This window comes from Bufo gargarizans, chromosome 2, assembly GCF_014858855.1.
Source record: "Bufo gargarizans isolate SCDJY-AF-19 chromosome 2, ASM1485885v1, whole genome shotgun sequence".
NCBI classification, from domain to species: domain Eukaryota; kingdom Metazoa; phylum Chordata; class Amphibia; order Anura; family Bufonidae; genus Bufo; species Bufo gargarizans.
In genome coordinates this window covers 493236322-493255363 of record NC_058081.1, presented here as the reverse complement: position 1 = coordinate 493255363, position 19042 = coordinate 493236322, and the positions used below count along the sequence as shown (strand labels likewise).

The 19042-nt window shown below is 44.2% G+C and overlaps 2 protein-coding genes across 4 annotated transcripts in view; one reads left to right on the top strand and one right to left on the bottom strand.

Annotated features, from left to right (window-relative positions):
- Positions 1–11038, top strand: part of FAXDC2 (fatty acid hydroxylase domain containing 2) — a 34147-nt gene extending 23109 nt beyond the window's left edge. Inside the window, exons 8-9 of the mRNA XM_044277888.1 lie at positions 5988–6154; positions 10264–11038. Coding sequence (XP_044133823.1) covers positions 5988–6154; positions 10264–10420 — 324 coding nt within the window. The 3' untranslated portion in view covers positions 10421–11038. The remainder of the gene's footprint in view (positions 1–5987; positions 6155–10263) is intronic.
- A 2455-nt stretch (positions 11039–13493) lies between these two features.
- The window catches only part of LARP1 (La ribonucleoprotein 1, translational regulator), a 57210-nt gene continuing 51661 nt past the window's right edge, over positions 13494–19042 (bottom strand). For all 3 annotated transcript variants that reach the window (XM_044281186.1, XM_044281187.1, XM_044281188.1), the window contains 2 exons: positions 18886–19013; positions 13494–16894 (listed from right to left, as the gene is read on the bottom strand). In XM_044281186.1, the coding sequence (XP_044137121.1) occupies positions 16694–16894; positions 18886–19013 (329 nt within the window). In that variant the 3' untranslated portion in view covers positions 13494–16693. The remainder of the gene's footprint in view (positions 16895–18885; positions 19014–19042) is intronic.

Below are 19042 nucleotides of genomic sequence, written 5' to 3'. Positions count from 1 at the left end.
AATAGGTACCCTATCTTTATTGTTATTACAGAGACAAGCAAATAAGCAGCAATTATAAAGAAAAAAAGGTTGCTGCATACCCTAGCAGGATTAGACGTCACATATGGTACTATGGTTATGAGCCCAAATGAGGTCCAATCAAAAAAGGGGGGGGGGGGGAGAACCAGATGAGGAGGGTTTGCCTGGAAGAAAGTATATTCATAAGTTCATAAGTAGGCGATGTACACTTATGGTCCTTTCACAGGAAACAACCAAAATGCAATTGTTCGTTTAAGCCTAGTGGGTGGGTGGTTTTTAATTTAAAAATCCACCAACACTCACACTGAAGTATACGTTTATCCCAATCGCCTCCACGTTGGAGCTTCTGGACATATTCAATGCCCAGGAAGGACACCGCAGATGCACGGCCCCCATGGTGATGCTGGACGTGCCTTGCCACTGGAGTGTCCCTATCGTTCCGTATGTCCCCAAGGTGCTCACCCATCCTTTTGCGCAGTTCCCTGCGGGTCTTCCCGACATATCGCTTGCCGCACTCACAGGTGATAAGATAAATCACACCTGTGGTACGACAATTGATAAAATCACGTATGTGATAGGCATGGCCACCTGGGTCCAACGCGAAGGATTTGCTTTGGGTGAGCTGACCACAGAAACTGCAATGTCCGCATCTAAAGCAGCCCTTGACCGGGTTGTCCAGCCACGTTCTGGGTTTCTCAGGTGGACAGTAGTGGCTGTTCACCAATTTATCTCTCAGGTTTGTGCCTCTCCTAAAGGTCACGGAGGGTTGAGGGCTTAGTACCGTGGTCAAGTCCGGGTCCATCAAAAGGGTCCCCCAGTTGCGGCCTATGATCTCTCTTACGTTGGTGGATGCCGCATCGAAAGTCCCTATGACCCGTATCAGTCTCCTAGGCTCGCTGACCAGGTTCTTAATAGGGTGTAAAAGAGAGGTGCGTGTTTCAGTGCACTCTCTCTGATAGGCCCCCTTAAGTGTCCTGTCTGGATAACCACGTTCGCGGAAGCGCCTTCTCAGGTCGTCGGCCTGGCGCTTAAACTCCCCGGTATCGGAGCAATTGCGTCTTAGTCTTAAATATTGTCCGACCGGTATGCCCCGTTTAAGTGGGGTAGGGTGGCAGCTATCCCACCTGAGAAGGGAATTCGTGGACGTTGTTTTGCGGTAGATGGTTGTTTGTACCCTACCGCCACTACCCCTAGAGATGGAGATGTCTAGGAACGGAAGGTGATCCTTCACTATGACGGAGGTAAACCTGAGGTTTATGTTATTGGTGTTCAGGTCCTCTACGAACGTGGTGAACGCGTCCTCTGGCCCGCTCCACAGAACGAAAATATCGTCTATGTAGCGGGACCAGAGGACCACATGTTCCAGGTACCTTCTTGGTGTATCACCAAAGACCAGTGTCTCCTCCCACCAGCCCAGGAGCAAGTTCGCGTAGGAGGGCGCACACGAACTGCCCATGGCGGTGCCCCTGAGCTGGTGGAAGATACGACCATCAAAGAGAAAAAAATTACTATGAAGAACATAGTGAAGAAGTTGTAGGACCAGGTTATTGTGTGCAGTGTACTGCAGTCCCCTGGCTCTTAGGAAATGAGCCACTGCATCCAAACCCTTGTCATGCGGTATGGACGAGTACAGGGCCTCCACGTCAATAGACGCCAAGAGCCAATGCGGTTCCATCTCTATGTTCTCAAGTTTAGTTAGGAGATCCCCGGTATCCTTCACATACGAAGGCAGCGCTTGTACAAAAGGACTCAGTATCCGATCCACGTAGATACCTACATTCTGTGAGAGGTTCCCTACCCCCGACACAATAGGACGTCCCTTAATGGGTGTTGTCTCTTTGTGAACCTTTGGCAGGCAATAAAAGGTCGCCATTACTGGGTGGGGGGGATAGAGAAATGCGAACTCATCCACACTGATGAGCTTATCCAACTTAGCTTGGGTAAGGATATCTAGTAGTTCTTTTTGGAATCTACAGGTGGGGTTGGTGGACAGAATTTCATATCCCTGGGTATCTTGGAGAATGGTAAGGCACATATCTTTGTAGTCTGAGGTATTCATAACAACTACATTGCCCCCTTTGTCTGAGGGTTTAATCACTATTTGTCTATCCTTCTCTAATGTCTGTAGTGCAACCCTCTCTCCCTTGCTACAGTTGAACCTCATGGGAGATGAGTCCAAGGTGGAGAGTTGTGTTAGGGTATGCTTGAGGAAGACGTCAATGCACGAGATTTCCCCAGTGGGCGGCATTTTAGAGCTCTTATTTCTCAGGTCCGTAAAAGGACCTTTACCTTCAGGGTTGCTTGGCATGCTATCCAGATTGTACAGAAAGCGAACATCACCAAGGATCTCCACCGGTATTCCCAGTTCGCGACTTTCTTTTTTATCCCTTAGTTGGAAGTGTTTATGCCACCTAAGTTTGCGTGCGAACAGGTGGAGATCCTTGGTCCAGCGAAATAGGTCAAATCGGCTGGTTGGTACAAACGATAGGCCCCGTCTCAAAATCTTGACCTCAGTTGGAGTCAGAGGTCGAGATGACAGATTAATCACAAGCCTATCGTCAGTTAACGCTGTTGTGTTGCCGGGGGTTGGTTGATACGATTCCGCAGATCGTAATGCATCCCTTGATCTAAAAAAGTAGATGATGAGGAGGATGATTGTGAGGTGGGGGGAATGCATTGCGATTGATTGCTATAATGGTTTGTGTTATAGCGACCCCCCCGACGCCTTCCTCTATACCCTCCCCGGCCCCTAGTTATGGGTTGTCTCTCTCTTTCGTTATCTGAGATGTCAGTCTCGGTGGAGGATTGATCTGTTTTCTGGGGGTTATCGGGGTTTGTCAGAAAAAGGTATGCTTTGTTTTCTTTGAAGTCCTGTGAGTCTCTGGAAAACTGTCTATGTTTGCGTTCTTTGAGGTGATACTGATAACGCTCAATGGTATTCTGCAGTTGTGTTTCCTTATTACTGAACTCGGGATCTTGATGGAACCTCTTTGTGATTTCGATCTGATCCCCCAGGTTTTTTTCTACTCGTTCAAGGACAATCCTTTCCTCATCTAAGAGTATCTGCATGAACCTAAGAGAACTGTTTGTCGCCTCTTTCTCCCACTTTCTCAGAAGGTCGAGATTTCTAATACGATTGGCAGGAGTCAGGGATATACGGAGACCACGTGGTACTATGCCTTGTTTTATGTATTGGTCTAGGCCCTGTACTTCCCACCAGGAGCTGATGTGCTCCTTATATATGCGTGTAAGTTCGGTGAAAGCACCGTTTAGGGTGGGGACAGTTGTTCCCCCTGCGGCCCCTTCTCCAAAAGGCAACCTCCTACCTACGAAGTACCCTTCCCCCGGACCGGAACACCCTATCTATGTGCTAGAATAAGAACTTACCTTGGTCGTCTGCCGTGACTGTTTACCATCAAGCACGGTTTGCCCCGGTACCGGTAAGACCCATCCTTATTTTCTATCCCACCTGGGTTCGTTCCTGCTCTCCAAGTGGGATCTAGGACACCCTTGCCGGGGTTTATTAGCACTGTTTGTGGCACCTCCTGACCTTTGGGGTCCGCACAACCTTATAAAGGGCTCGCCCTAGGGATCCTGGGTACAATGGGTCACTGATCCAGTGACACACCTGTACACAGGACCCGACCGTATCTGTTTGTTTGTCTTGTAAGGGGACTTTACTTGTTTTAGTTATAATAATAAACATCACGTTTTAATTGTTACTGCCCCTTTGATTTTTCTCCAACAGTGTTGTTGTTTTTTTGTTTTTTTTGGGTCACTGTTGCAGCAAACCCTATTAATTCCTATGGCAGCCCCGCTAGACTGCGATCTTTGGTCACGTGACACTGTTGTGACCAAAAATTGCCATGTAGCCAAGCCCCAAAAAATAAAGGATAGGTAACACTTTATGAAACTCATGACAACCAATGCCTATTTATATGCCATGTTACTTTCCATGTGACAATCTTTACGTAGTGCAGACCAAGACTTTTGGGCCTGGAACTTTAACTCCTTGATGACTAATGATGTACATATACATCACAGGTCTCAAGGGAATGTATGGAGTGGTCTGTGTAGGTTACACACCTGACACCTACCGCAGTAGAGCTGCGACCTTCTCCAGCTTTTCCTAGGCTGGGTGATGTCACCTTCATTGGTCACATGGCCTAGGCGAAGCTCAGCCCCATTGACGTGAATGGGGCTGAGCTGCAATACCAAGCACAAGTTTGCTGAGAGAAGGCCACAGTGCTACTGTGCTGGTGCCTTCTCAGCTGATCGGCAGGGGTTCCAGGTGTCGGACCCCCACAATCAGACACCGATACCCTATCCAGAGGATAGGTCAGCGTAAAACTCCTAGAAAATCCTTTTAGGCCCCTTTCACACAAGCGAGTCTCACGCATCGGACTCACATCGTGCCTCAAGGAGAGCAGCCGTCCTGACCTCCCAGCACTGACGGGGTCGCACAGCATTATATTGATTTATGATGCTGTGTAACCCTTACAGTTCTGGAATGTTTTGGATAACACTGAAATAATGCTGTCAGTGTTATCCAATACATTCCAGAACTGTAAGGGTTACACAGCATCATAAATCAATATAATGCTGTGCGACCCCGTCAGTGCTGGGAGGTCAGGACGGCTGCTCTCCTTTAGGCACGATGTGAGTCCGATGCGTGGGACTCGCTTGTGTGAAAGGGGCCTTAACCCTTCAGAGAACCACAGCATCTGAGCAGTTAGAGGGAAGGTGTCCCTCCTCGACACAATAGCAGGGTGCTAAGTGGTTGTCAAGGCATTCATTCACTTAAAGGACCTGTCAGCAGTTTTATACCTATGACACTGGCTGACCTGTTACATGTGCTCTTGGCAGCTGAAGACATCTGTGTTGGTCCCATGTTCATACGTGTCCGCATTGCTGAGCACAATTATGTTTTGATATATGCAAATGAGCCTCTAGGAGCAACAGGGGCGTTGTCATTACACCTAGAGGTTCTCTGAAACTGCGACACCCTCTCCACTTTGATTGACATGTCATCATGCCTGACCCTGTCAAAGTGTATAGGACGCAGCAATTGCAGAGAGAGCAGAGCCTCTAGGTGTAATGGCAACACCCCTGTTGTTCCCAGAGGCTCATTTGCATATGTTAAACATTTCTTTTTTTAAGCAATGTGGAGATATATGAACATGGGATTAAGGGCTCATTCAGACGGCCATATGCATGTCCGCAAAAAAAACTGATTGCATTCCATTTTTTTGCTGATCCATAGGACTTCAACAGGGCCATGTCCTGATTTTCAGGATAGGACAGGTTTCATTTTTTTTTTTTTGCCGAGCCGTGCAATGGAAGAAAAGGGCCCCATAGAAGTGAATGGAACAGCATCTAATCCGCAAAAAAAAAAAAAAATCCACATTTTTGCGGACAGCATACAGGAATACGTTTTTACCTAATGCCCCCAGCCTGCTTCAGGAAGCCAAAAGTTAATACTTGCCTGCTCCCTGCCGCTCTCGTCTCCACACTGGCTTCAGTATGTCCATGCTCTACTGCAGGAATACGTTTTTACCTAATGCCCCCAGCCTGCTTCAGGAAGCCAAAAGTTAATACTTGCCTGCTCCCTGCCGCTCTCGTCTCCACACTGGCTTCAGTATGTCCATGCTCTACTGCAGCCAATGACTGGCTTCAGCTGTGTCCTGCTGCTTGTGACCATGTCACCCCTGAAGACAGTCATTGCCTGCAGTTGAGCATGTGACCATACTGCGCTGGAAGAAAAACTGGGGACCAGAACATAGACACACCTGAGCCAGCACGGAGTGGCGGGGAGCAGATAAGCCTGAATCTTTATATTAATCTTATTCATGGAAACCCCTTTACGATGTGGGAAGCATTCAAGGTCTTATAATTTATTTATTTTCCTCACAAAGTCCTTCATTCTTGCTAGTCACTTTGGTCTTTATTTTTATTTTTTCCAACTGCAGCTTTCCAACATGTTACCATCCATAGCTGGGCCAATGCTGATGGGATCCCACGTAACTACCATCATGCTATGGTTTAGTCTTGCTCTGTTTGTCACCACCATATCACATTGTGGGTACCACCTGCCCTTCCTGCCTTCCCCAGAGTTCCATGACTTTCATCATCTCAAGTAAGTACTGGGGGGAGTGTGCTTCCCTCTTTGCACAGCCACATCTTAGTCAACCCTAAATATAGCCTTAACATTCAGTTCCTATACTAAGGGTACTTTCACACTTGCGGCAGAGCGATCGCCGGAACTGCCTGCCGGATCTGTCAAAACGTATGCCAACTGATGCCATTTGTAAGACTGATCAGGATTTTGATCAGTCTTAGGGCTCTTTCACACCTGAGTTCTTGTCTTCCGGCATAGAGTTCCGTAGTCGGGGCTCTATGCCGGAAGAATCCCGATCAGTTTTATCCTAATGCATTCTGAATGGAGTGAAATCCGTTCAGGATGCATCAGGATGTCTTCAGTTCCGGAACGGAACGTTTTTTGGCCGGAGAAAATACCGCAGCATGCTGCGCTTTTTGCTCCGGCCAAAAATCCTGAAGACTTGCCGCAAGGCTGGATCCGGAATTAATGCCCATTCAAAGGCATTGATCCAGATCCGGCCTTAAGCTAAACGTCGTTTCGGCGCATTGCCGGATGCGATGTTTAGCTTTTTCTCAATGGTTACCATGGCTGCCGGGACGCTAAAGTCCTGGCAGCCATGGTAAAGTGTAGCGGGGAGCAGCATACTTACCATCCGTGCAGCTCCCGGGGCGTTCCAGAGTGACGTCAGGGCGCCCCAAGCGCATGGATCACATGATCGCATGGCACGTCATCCATGCGCATGGGGCGCTCTGACGTCATTCTGGAGCGCCCCGGGAGCCGCACGGACTGTAAGTATACCGCTCCCCCGCTCCCCGCTCCTACTATGGCAACCAGGACTTTAATAGCGTCCTGGGTGCCATAGTAACACTGAAAGCATTTTGAAGACGGATCAGTCTTCAAATGCTTTCAGTACACTTGCGTTTTTCCGGATCCGGCGTGTAATTCCGGCAAGTGGAGTACACGCCGGATCCGGACAACGCAAGTGTGAAAGAGGCCTTAGGCTACTTTCACACTAGCGGTGTTTGAATCCGGTGTTCAATTCCGTTAACGGAACTGCCCGCCGGATCCGGAAAAACGTGTGAAAACGGATTACATTTTAATCCTGATCAGGATTTTGATCACAATGAAAAAATGCATTGGAAAAACCGGATCCAAATTTTTCGGGTTTAACATGCAAAAGCCGGATCTGTTTTGACGGAACACACGGCGCCGGATCCAGCGTTAATGCAAGTCAATGGGAAAAAGGCCAGAGCAGGCGTTCAGTCAAAGTGTTCAGGATTTTTGGCAAGAGATAAAAATACAACATGCTACGGTTTTCTGAAAAGCCTGATAAGTCAAAAAGACTGAACTGAAGACATCCTGATGCATCCTGAACGGATTACTTTCCATTCAGAATGCATGGGCATAAAACTGATCAGTTCTTTTCCGGATTTGAGCCCCTAGGACGGAACTCAGCGCCGGAAAAGAAAAACACTAGTGTGAAAGTAGCCTTACAAATGCATTGAAATGCCAGATCAGTCTTTCTGGTGTCATCCGGAAAAACAGATCCGGCATTGCGGTATTTTGAACACCGGATACGGTACTAATGCCGGATCCCGCATGCAGGCAGTTTTTTGGGGCCGGAGATAAAACTGTAGCATGCTGCGGTATTATCTCCGTCCTGAACAGTGAAAGACTGAACTGAAGACACCCTGATGCATCCTGAACGGATTGCTCTCCATTCAGAATGAGTTAGGATAAAACTGATCAGTTCTTTTCCGGTATAGAGCCCCTGGGATGGAACTCAGTGCAGGAAAGGAAAAGAAAACTAAGTGTGAAAGTACCCTAACAGCATTAGCTTAGGGTACTTTCACACTTGCGCTGTTTGATTCCGGATCAGGCAAAATGTATGCATGTCATTTTTTTCTGACTGATCAGGATCCCGATCATTCTGAAAAATGCCTGATCAGTCAAAAAATCCTCTGCAATACCGGATCCGTTTTTCCAGTGTCATCAGGCAACACGGATCCGGTATATATATATATTTTTTACATTTTTAAAAAGGTCTGAGCGGAATACCTTCCTATGGAAAAAAATGCCGGCATTCAGGCAAGTGTTCAGTTTTTTGGGCCGGAGATAAAAACGCAGCATGCTGCTGTATTATCTCCTTCCTGTGAAGTCAAAAAGACTGAACTGAAGACATCCTGATGCATCCTGAACGGATTTCTCTCCATTCAGAATGCATGGGGATAAAACTGATCAGTTCTTTTCCGGTATAGAGCCCCTAGGACGGAACTCTATGCCGGAAAATAAAAACGCTAGTGTGAAAGTACCCTTAGTTGCCAGCTCTCCCAAAAGTCCAGGAGGCTTATGGAAAAGAGGAGACCTTCTTGGAAGAGCTGACAAATCTCCAAGGTGTCATATGAAGGGGTGCTTGCCCCTCAAAATCAGCCCATTAACTTCCACTGTGTGTGGCATCAGGATACAGCATAATTAGTGCTCAGGCACACGACAGCATGTTAGGTCTGCCTTTTCTTGCGGACCTGATGCTGAACCATTCATTCAATTCAATGGGGCTGCAAAAGATGCTGTCCTCATGCGCACATTCTTTCCACAGACCTGCAAAAAATAGAGAACATGTCCTATTCTTGTCAGTTTTGCTGATAAGGATAGGACAATTCTAGTGAAGTTAAAAAGAAAATGGCAGCACGTAAAGAGCCAGAATCCATGTTTTGCAGATTGCAAAACATGGCCGTGTGCCTGAGACTAAGGCCTCATGCACACGACCGTTGTTTTCAGTTCCCATCCGAGCTACAGTATTTGCGGCTTGGATGTGAACCCATTCACTTCAATGGGGCCGCAAAAGAACCGGTGCTCCGTTCCGTGGTCCGCCCAAAAATATATAAGGCTACTTTCACACTAGCGTTCGGGTGTCCGCTTGTGAGCTCCGTTTGAAGGGGCTCACAAGCGGACCCGAACGCATCCGTACTGCCCTAATGCATTCTGAGTGGACGCGGATCCGCTCAGAATGCATCAGTCTGGCAGCGTTCAGCCTCTGCTCAGCAGGCGGACACCTGAACGCTGCTTGCAGCGTTCGGGTGTCCGCCTGGCCGTGCGGATCCGTCAAGACCTACAATGTAAGTCAATGGGGACGGATCCGTTTGAAGATGACACAATATGGCTCAATCTTCAAACGGATCCGTCCCCCATTGACTTTCAATGTAAAGTCTGGACGGATCCGTCTGAGGCTACTTTCACACTTAGAATTTTTTTTAACAATATAATGCAGACGGATCCGTTCTGAACGGAGCCACCGTCTGCATTATATGAGCGGATCCGTCTGAGACTGATCCGCTCTGAACGCTAGTGTGAAAGTAGCCTAACCTGTCCTATTTTCCGTTTTGCAGACAAGAATAGGCAGTTATATTAATGGCTGTCCACGCCGTTCCGCAAATTGCGGAACGCACACGGACGCCATCCGTATTTTGCCGACCACAAAACACAACGGTCATGTGCCTGAGGCCTAAGGCAGACACAAAAATATGCATTGAGGGGTGTTGAAAGTCACAAAAAGGGGTGTGGGTACAAAGAGGGTGAGGTTTAAAAAGAGGGTTTTGTCAAAGACTGAAAAAAAACGTATCCACCCTTCCAGAACAAGACTGAAAAGTTGTTAAAGAGGACCTTTCACCGATTATGACATTGTGAACTAAGTATACAGACATGGAGAGCGGCGTTCTCCCGCTATGCCCTCCGGTATCTCCGGTCACTAAGTTATGGTAGGCGGAGTCTGCCCTTGTTCTTCTATAGCGCTGGCCATAGCTCACAGCCTGGGAAGTTATTTTCTCCCAGGCTGTGAGCTCTGCAATGCGATTGGACAGCGCTACAGAAGAACAAGGGCAGACTCCGCCTACCATAACTCTGACCGGAGGGCATAGCAGGAGAACGGAGCGGCGCCCAGGGATAATAGTAAGTGCAGTGAGATCCCCAGGCGCCGCTCTCCATGTCTGTATACTTAGTTCACAATGTCATAATCGGTGAAAGGTGCTCTAGGAAATTTCCCTCCGTTTAGTGAATTTATATTTTCTAATAAAAATTTGCAGCGTCTCATTCACCAACTGGAGACAAAATAGTCATTTTGCATTTTTATTTCCACTCCTCTCTTCTAGATTTACCCAATGTTATGGAGTGCTAGGAATTCTTGACCGACTGCATGGCACAGACCTGATATTCAAGCAAACCAAGGCCTATGACAGACACATATTATTACTGAGCTTAACCCCTCTGACTCAAAGCATTCCTGATCCACCCAAGAAAACAGAATAACATCCTGGTGGACTTTCCTTTACCAATACTGGAATTGTATGGTTTCTGTATAGGCAAATACCAAAGTGCTTTTATTCGCTTGGCTGAGTTCACACTTTGGGACATTAGTTTTTCTGTAGCCATTTTCTAGCCATTACCAGGGTCGGGTCCAAACATTTACAAGTCAATTTTAAGGGTGAATAATGGCCATAAAAAAATAGGACATGTCCCATTTTGTCAGTTTTCATCGCCTGACAGCCCTACAAGTCAAAAGAGCAGCCTCCAACCTGTAGTGCTTCAGCTGTTGCGAAACTACAACTCCCAGCATGGCTGGTTGTACTTGCACAACAGCTGAAGAGTCCACAGGCAGCGGACCATTCTTTTAGACTTAGAATGATAGCGCCAAAGTTGATGATGAACGTGGTGATGACCCTGCATGGACCACAGCTTGCCGGGTAGAACACTTGATAATAATTGAATGTATTAAAGAGTGCAATAATCATTTTTATTTTAATTCAATAACTAACAAATGTACAGATAGAATTGTCTTTTCACATTTCATATTTAAAATGAAGTATGACTGAATGTGCGTTAACCTGGAATAAAATAGTAAAGGTATAATTTATAAAACATGTGTCTGCCTCTTTCCTCGTCACCTGTTCATAGTTTATATAGAGCCTATATGACCACCAGGGTTGCCAACCATCCAGAAATTTCTGGACAGTCCATGAAAAATAAAAATAAATTGATGAGTTTTTTTTTTAGGCTGGATTTTTTTGGTGGTAATTACCATTTTACTGCTCAGTAAATGCTGGTAACGAAGAGGTGTTATCAATATGTTGAGCTACAGACATGGATTACTTAGAATCTTTATCGTTCATTGGGTTTCAAATTTGTCTGTAAAAACTGTTGGCTTTGGGATAAGTTGTCCAAAAAAAGAAAATTATGGTTGGCAACCCCGATGACCACGGATGTTTATGAAGGTTTCTGTTCCTACAATATATTTCACCTCCAGAGCTACCTTTCCTTCTATAAGTTTAAACAGAGCAGCCACAGCCAGCCATTCTGGATTCTGCAGAGCACCATATTTCGTTAACTGGTCACCTAGCCTGCATTTTGCGGAACGCACACGGCCAGCCCTGTGATAGAAATGCCTATTCTTGTCCGCAACTGCGGACGAGAATAGGACATGCTCTACCTTTTTTACTGTCCTGTGGAACCAAAGTACAGATGCGGACAGCATGCAGTGTGCTGTCTGCATCATTTACGGCCCTATTGAAATGAATGGGTCCACATCCGTTCCACAAAATTGCGGACCCATAAATATGGTGGTCTGAATGCACCCTAAATGATATACAGTGAGGAACAGAAGTATTTGAACACCCTGCGATTTTGCAAGTTCTCCCACTTAGAAATCATGGAGGGGTCTGAAATTCACATTGTAGATGCATTCCCACTCTGACAGAATAATAAAAAACAGGAAGCCACATAATATGATTTTTAAAGAATGTATTTGTCTTGCACTGCTGAACATAAGTATTTGAACGCCTAAGAAACCGCAAGAATTCTGGCCTCTCAAAGACCTGTTACTGTGCCTTTAAAAAGTCCACTTATTGATCTAACTTAGTAGCACCTGTCAAGGCTGGAAAGAGCTATGGGGCAATTGCCAAGCAGCTTGGTGAAAATAGATCAACTGTTGAAGCAATTGTTAGAAAATGGAAGAGGCTAAAGACGACTATCAGTCTTCCTCGGACTGGGGCTCCATGCAAGATCTCACCTTGTGGAGTATCACTGTTAAGAAAAGTGAGGAATCAGCCCAGAACTACAAGGGGGGAACTGGTCAATGACATAAAGAGAGAGCTGGGACCACAGTTTCAAAGGTCACTGTCTGTCGAAAACTACGCCGTCACGGTTTCAAATCATGCATTGCACGGAAGGTTCCCCTGTTCAAGTCATCACATGTCCAGGCCAGTCTGAAGTTTGCTAATGACCATCTGGATGATCCAGAAGAGGCATGAGAGAAAGTCATGTGGTCAGATGAGACCAAAGTACAACTTTTTGGTCTAAACTTCACTAGTCGTGTTTGGAGGAAAAAGAAGGACGAGTTGCATCCCAAGAACACCATCCCTACTGTGAAGGGGACAGGACAACTGCACTGTATTAAGGAGAGGATAAATGGGGCCATTTAATGTGAGATTTTGAGCAACAACCTCCTTCCCTCAGTCAGAGCATTGAGGATGGGTCGTGGCTGGATCTTCCAACATGACAGCGACCCAAAGCACACAGCCAGGATAACCAAGGAGTGGCTCCGTAAGAAGCATATCAAGGTTCTGGAGTGGCCTAGCCAGTCTCCAGACCTAAATCCAATAGAACATCTTTGGAGGGAGATGAAACTCCGAGTTGCTCAGCGACAGACCCAAAACCTGACAGATCTAGAGGAGATCTGTGTGGAGGAGTGGGCCAAAATCCCTGTTGCAGTGTGTGCAAACCTGGTCAAGAACTACAGGAAACGTTTAACCTCTGTAATTGCAAGCAAAGGCTTCTGTACCAAATATTAGCATTGATTTTCTCAGGTGTTCAAATACTTATGTTTAGCAGTGCAAGACAAAAATTCTTTAAAAATCATACAATGCGATTTCCTTTTTTTTTTTTTCCATTCTATAGTGGGAATGCACCTACAATGTGAATTTCAGACCCCTCCATGATTTCTAAGTGGGAGAACTTGCAAACTCGCAGGGTGTTCAAACACTTCTCTTCCTCACTGTAAATTCTGTCTGCCTGCTGCCAATACTAGAGAACGCTATTAAACTGAATTGGAGATACAAGCAATAAGCTCCCCCTAGTGGCAATCAAGACTGGCGTTTCATACACTAATCTTGAGTTTTCCAGGCATTTAATATACATATGACCTATCCCCAGGCTGTGTTTTGTATTGCAGCTCTGACCCATTTGCTTAGACTGAGCTGAATTTAGGCCATGTGACTGATGAACATGAGATCATAAGCCTAAACGATCCTGAGGATAGGCCCATCAATATCAAACTCTCAAAAAAAAAAAAAAAAAAGTGAATATAAGAAAATCAATCACAACAGAGTTTGGTCTTTTAAGGTTTTTATTTTTATACATTTTTTTGTATTAAAAAGGAAAAAGTAGAATTACCACAAATTACCATGACTAAAGCACAGCTATAAGCAAAATCATAACGCAATAAGAATGGATACTCTGAATAATATTAATGTTATAATACAAGCGCTCATTCAAGTATTTTACATTTTTTTTGTTGTTTTTAGGTTTTAATTTTTCTGTTCTTTAATTATTTATTGGTCTATAAGGGTCAGGAGTAGGTACTTGTAGCATTCCATGTTGAGGGAAAGCAGCTTGCATGGAGTCAAACCTTTGCATGTGTATGGTATTTGGAGGTTGGCATATGATTGCATGGGGGAAAAAGGGGGGTAATTGGAGATAATGACAATGCCAGAACCCGATTATCTGGAAGCCAAGAGTTTCATGTCTTGAGAATCTAGAACAGTTGTAAAGCCTAGTGTGTTGTCCCTAACAAGTGGGAAGTGAAGCCCATCCCAGGGCTAAAAATGCCACTAGAATTACGCACCAGGTAGCTTTTGAGAAAGCTGCTCAAAAGTAGGCAATGGTATTCCCTGTACCGGCACTAGGTAGCTCAGTACCAGTTAAGTTCTACCAGTACTAGAATAGTCAAAAATCTAGTTTAAGGTGCAACAAATTTGGAAATTGTATTTTTTCCCCTCAAATATCAAAATTCCAAGAGGAACAATTGAAACAAAAAAAAAAAACAAAAAAAAAAAACCTGAACATATTACAAAAAAAGTTAGGCCAAATAAGGGTGTAACCATGTAGTCATGACCAATATCTATATATATATATATCTATACATAATAGAAGATATATGTTTTCTTAGCGCAAACATTCCCTTCCCTCCCAAAAAAAAATAAAAAAAAAAAAAGCATATATTGGGTTACGATTTACCCTTTCCACTGCATAAATATAAAAAAAAAGGAGGGGTATTGAGAGGTTGTCTTAAAGCACCATCAAGATGTCTTCAAAGGGATTCTGAGGGTTACATACACTCATTCCTACCCCTCAACCACACTCCACAAAAGACCGCTAACAGAAAAGTAGGGAAATGCCGGTACCCAGACACCAGCAATGGTGAACTTTTTTTTATTTTATTTTTTACTTTTCCTTTTCAGCTGCAGGGAATACGAAGGGAACCATCTGCTTCCATTAAGTCACCAGCATTATATTTCCTTAAGGATCCAGCCCTAAATTTTATGCAATGAAACCCAACTGGATAATTGCAGCATGCAGTGAGAACGGAGTACTCGAAAGGAGTACAAAAAATAAAAATTAAGGAAATGACGACCTCTCGATGTCAGCGGCTGCTGAATCGGAAAATAGCCGGGAACCAATTCTGTGAGCTGAGACCATGATCACTTTGCAGTGAATACAAACAGCTCACAAAATGGCCGCCCGCGTGGGGACGCCAAGTTTATGTTGAAATCTGAGACTCTTGTAAAACAAAACCGACCAATGCATAGGGACCATTCGTTATGTGGGGTGTGAAAGCCACGGGAGAATACAGTAATTTGAGGATCATAACATTACGTTTGTCACACGGCATCACATTTACCTTCTGAGGGGATACCCTTATTGCTTGCCTTGACCCAACCTAGAGTATGAAATGTCAGTTCACATTGCATGGAATGGCAGTTTATGCCTAGCCTAAAACATACAAAAGGATTCTGCACCTTGTTTGCACTGCTCTCCATCAACCTTTGAGAAGTAGCCGTCCTACTTGGTGGTATATATTTTTCTAATCAGACGTACCAGCTTTCAAAAGCCCAGATGACAATGTGGCAGTGATATGGTTGATCAGTCAAGAAAATGTTGTTTTTGTTACTTTCAACCTGTCGAGAACCCAAGATCATCAAGGACATGGAGGACCAGGACTTTTCCTAACATTTGGTAGAATTATATGCCTAAAAGACACAGCAGATGCACAACAACCAACCCACAAAGTGTGTATACACCTATGTATACATGCGTATATAAAAGATATACACGCCCATACATATGTGCACACACGCCAATACCCAATGACCATAATTCAAGGGGATAGGAAAAGAAAAAAGAAAAAAAAAAAAAAAAAAGGAGGGGGGGGGGGGTGACGGTCATTCTCTGCATTGAGTGAAACAGTTCTGTAAATACCCAGTAACAACCCTCTGGAGACAGCAAGCGACAAAGATCTGAAATGGGTGGCAGTGATGAGGGGGCGTGAATTTGTTGCCACGCGTTGTCACCGCTCTGCAGTCTTTGCTTTTGATTGACTGATGCCAATTTTTAGGAAAACGGCAGCTCTCTGCAAGTTTCAAGGTTACAATAAGGCAACTTTTTGTACTCTGTTTAATCATCGCTTACAATAATTTTAAAGGGAAAGTGAAGGCAGTTTTTTTTTTTATATAGTTTTTTTAAGTTTTTTTTTTTTTTTACCATTTTTCTTTTGCAGCCATTTGCTAGTAAAGTCTTCTGTAGTTTTCTCTTTCACAGTCTGAAGTAACAATAAAACAAAAAACAAATAAAAATATATATATATATCTTTAAAAAGGAAAAAATAAAAAAAATAAAAGCAGGGCTGTCGTGAAAGCAACGAGCTGTGAAGAACTTGCAAATGAAACCAAGAGATACAGCGCCATCTGGTGGACAACTGCTAGATCCTCCACGTAGCAACCGGAAGAGAATGCTTTCAGAGCCGCAAGATGACAGCAGGTAAACTCCAACAGGCTTCAAACTTTCCACCAGAGACGTGTGTGATGACATCTTGTTCTTTCAAAGCCTGTAACATCAAAGTTCTGGTCGTCCATTCAGCAATCAGAGCAGAGATGAGGCCTGCACTCATTTTGCCACCCAGGCAGCCCCCTGCTCAGAGGCAGGGCATGTCAATAATTTAAAAAGGAAAAAAAAAAAATATATCTCCCTAACACAAGCCCCTTCCTCCAGGTTCCTGCTAAAAGAAAAACTAAAATTTATATCCCTAAGCAAACTAAAATTCTTTGTTTTGGGATAAGCATCCGCCACCCTTGCAGGAAAGCCATGGGATCAGTCAGTTTTCTCCAGCACATGGAGTCTCTGATTTTTGTATAATTATTTCCAATGGGAAGTCCCACTCAAGTTTGTGAATCATACGTTCCTCCCCACGGCCAGGAAATCTCCCACATCTTCACCCCCCCCAAAGAAAAACCATCATTGTTTCCAAGCTTTCTAATTTCCTCCTCTTGACGTTTCGGAATCCAAGGTGGCAGATGAGGGTTGGCTTTGGCCTTTGGTGTCCTCCTTAGTTGTGTTATTTGATGACTGGTGACCTGAGCCTTTGCTGGAAGACTGAGAAGGATATCTTCTCCTACCTTCACCTGCTGACAGAGAGGAACGCCTCCTGGAGCCTGCATCCTCTCCCATTGGTGGCTGGAAATTAAAATAAACAACGATTGAGTATCAGTAAGTCGTATAACATTAGTTATGCATGGTTACTTCCAGAGACCGTGCCACTGATTAAGAGGTGGTGTCACATGAAGAGGGCTCATTAGCAACACCAGGCACAGCCTATGACAAGGGTGGTGCTGTTTCTAGAAAGAGTCTATGTTCTTCTAATTCCTTTAAATATCCACACAACCAAAAACCATTATATTAATGACTCTGGAGTGTGAATAAGGTGATAACAGCCACAAAGGGCTACAATGCAGAGGTACAGTAGTAATTACAGCTCCACATGAGAAAGGTATATAATAACTTGAAGTCCATGTAGTACCACTACAGGTGTATTCAAATATCAATTTACTCTCGTCTTGAAGGGGATGGGTCATCAAAATTACAAGATAGTAACTTTTATTGTTTTGTTAATCTGTTATTTACAGATTATAAATTTTATAGTATTTCCTGATTGTGATTATGGGGGCTGCCATTTTGCCTGAGCTGGTTTTAATTAATTTTCATTTTTCTTCCCTATTTTCCTTGAGCCATAACTTTTTAATATTCACATAGCTGTATGAGAGCTTATTTTTTGCGGGACAAGTTGCACTTTCTAATGCAACCATTAATTATGGCAAAAATATAGTGGGACGCATTACAAAAAAAATTACAAATGGAGTGGAATTGAAAAAATAAAAGCGCAATTTCTCCACTGTTTTACGGGTTTTGTTTATGGCAAAACTGACCCATGCCCTTCATTCTCTGGGTCAGTATGATTACAACGATACCCTGGGATATGTATAGATTCTTTATGTCCAAATAGTGTAAAAATAAATTTAAACTGATCAATTTTATATCACCATATTCTGACCCCCATAACTTTTTTTTATACTTATGTCTACTGAGCTGTTTAGGGGCTCATTTTTTGCGGAACAATCTGTAGTTTTTACTGATTGCCATTGGGCAAGAAAAGCAATGGCAATAGTCCATTTTGACCCTCCCCCCGTTTTCAGTCGTGGCGATACCCATGTTTATATTTATTGTTATTTAGGTATTTATTTTTTAATTATACGGAAAGGGTGGGCGATTTAAACTTTTTTTTGTAATAATTTATAGGCTCATATGAGCCACCAAATCATGTTTTTTTATTTAAAATTTTGGTCTATCAGGGATTTTTTAAATGCCATTTAAACTCAATTTTGCTTATTTCTTACACTGGCCTGCAATCTGGTGGCCAAAATAAGAACTGCAGCATGAACACTTTCAGCCTCATCAGCGAGGCTGAAAGTATTCAGTGCAAATACAGATGCCTGAATTGGCCACACGGGGCATCGGTAGGAAGCGCTTCCGGGTTTTTGTGCATTAAGATGCTGTGACCTCAATTGGTCACGGCATCTAAAATAATTTAATTACCGCAATCAGCATTATTGCCAGTCACGGTAATTAGCCGCAGGTCTCTGCCTACATGTACGGTGCTGGTAGCGAACGGGTTAATAGCTACATGCATTCCCCATGTAATAATTCTGGAGCATCTATTCTTATGGCTCTATGTTGTACCATTCCAGTGTTATTTCTACTAGAAGTTATGAATGAATTGCTAACAGTCTGCAGTAAGGGTACAGAGGGGTGGTAACCAGTTGGGGGTGTGTACCTGCACAGTCTCACTCTATCCAATCAGTGCTGCCATTGTCGGACTGCCATTGGAAACAGTGGATAGAGCAGTCATCGACTGTGTAGTGGTGCTGTCAGTGTACTGCAGTTCAGCTGCCAAAATCGAACTGAGCTGTAGTACACCGGTCAGGACCACTACACAGTGGACGGAGACTTTGGCATCTATATCAGTCCAGTGTTTGCCGAAAACAGCTGATCACGTGGGCTGCCAGACCCCCCAAAAAAACTCTTACTGATGACCTATCATGCGGATAGGTCATCAATATCTAGAAGCACAACACCTATAAAGCCAGCAACATCTACTTGGCATTACTTACATCTACTCGGAAATCCTCTAGCCGGTGGAATTTGCTCAGGAATTTCTGCAACTTTGGATCAATATCCAGGTTTTTGGCTTTGGAATATTTCAAAAAGGCCCAAAATTTTTCAAGTCCGTACAGTTGACCTTTGAAAAATGAAATGGACATGGATTAC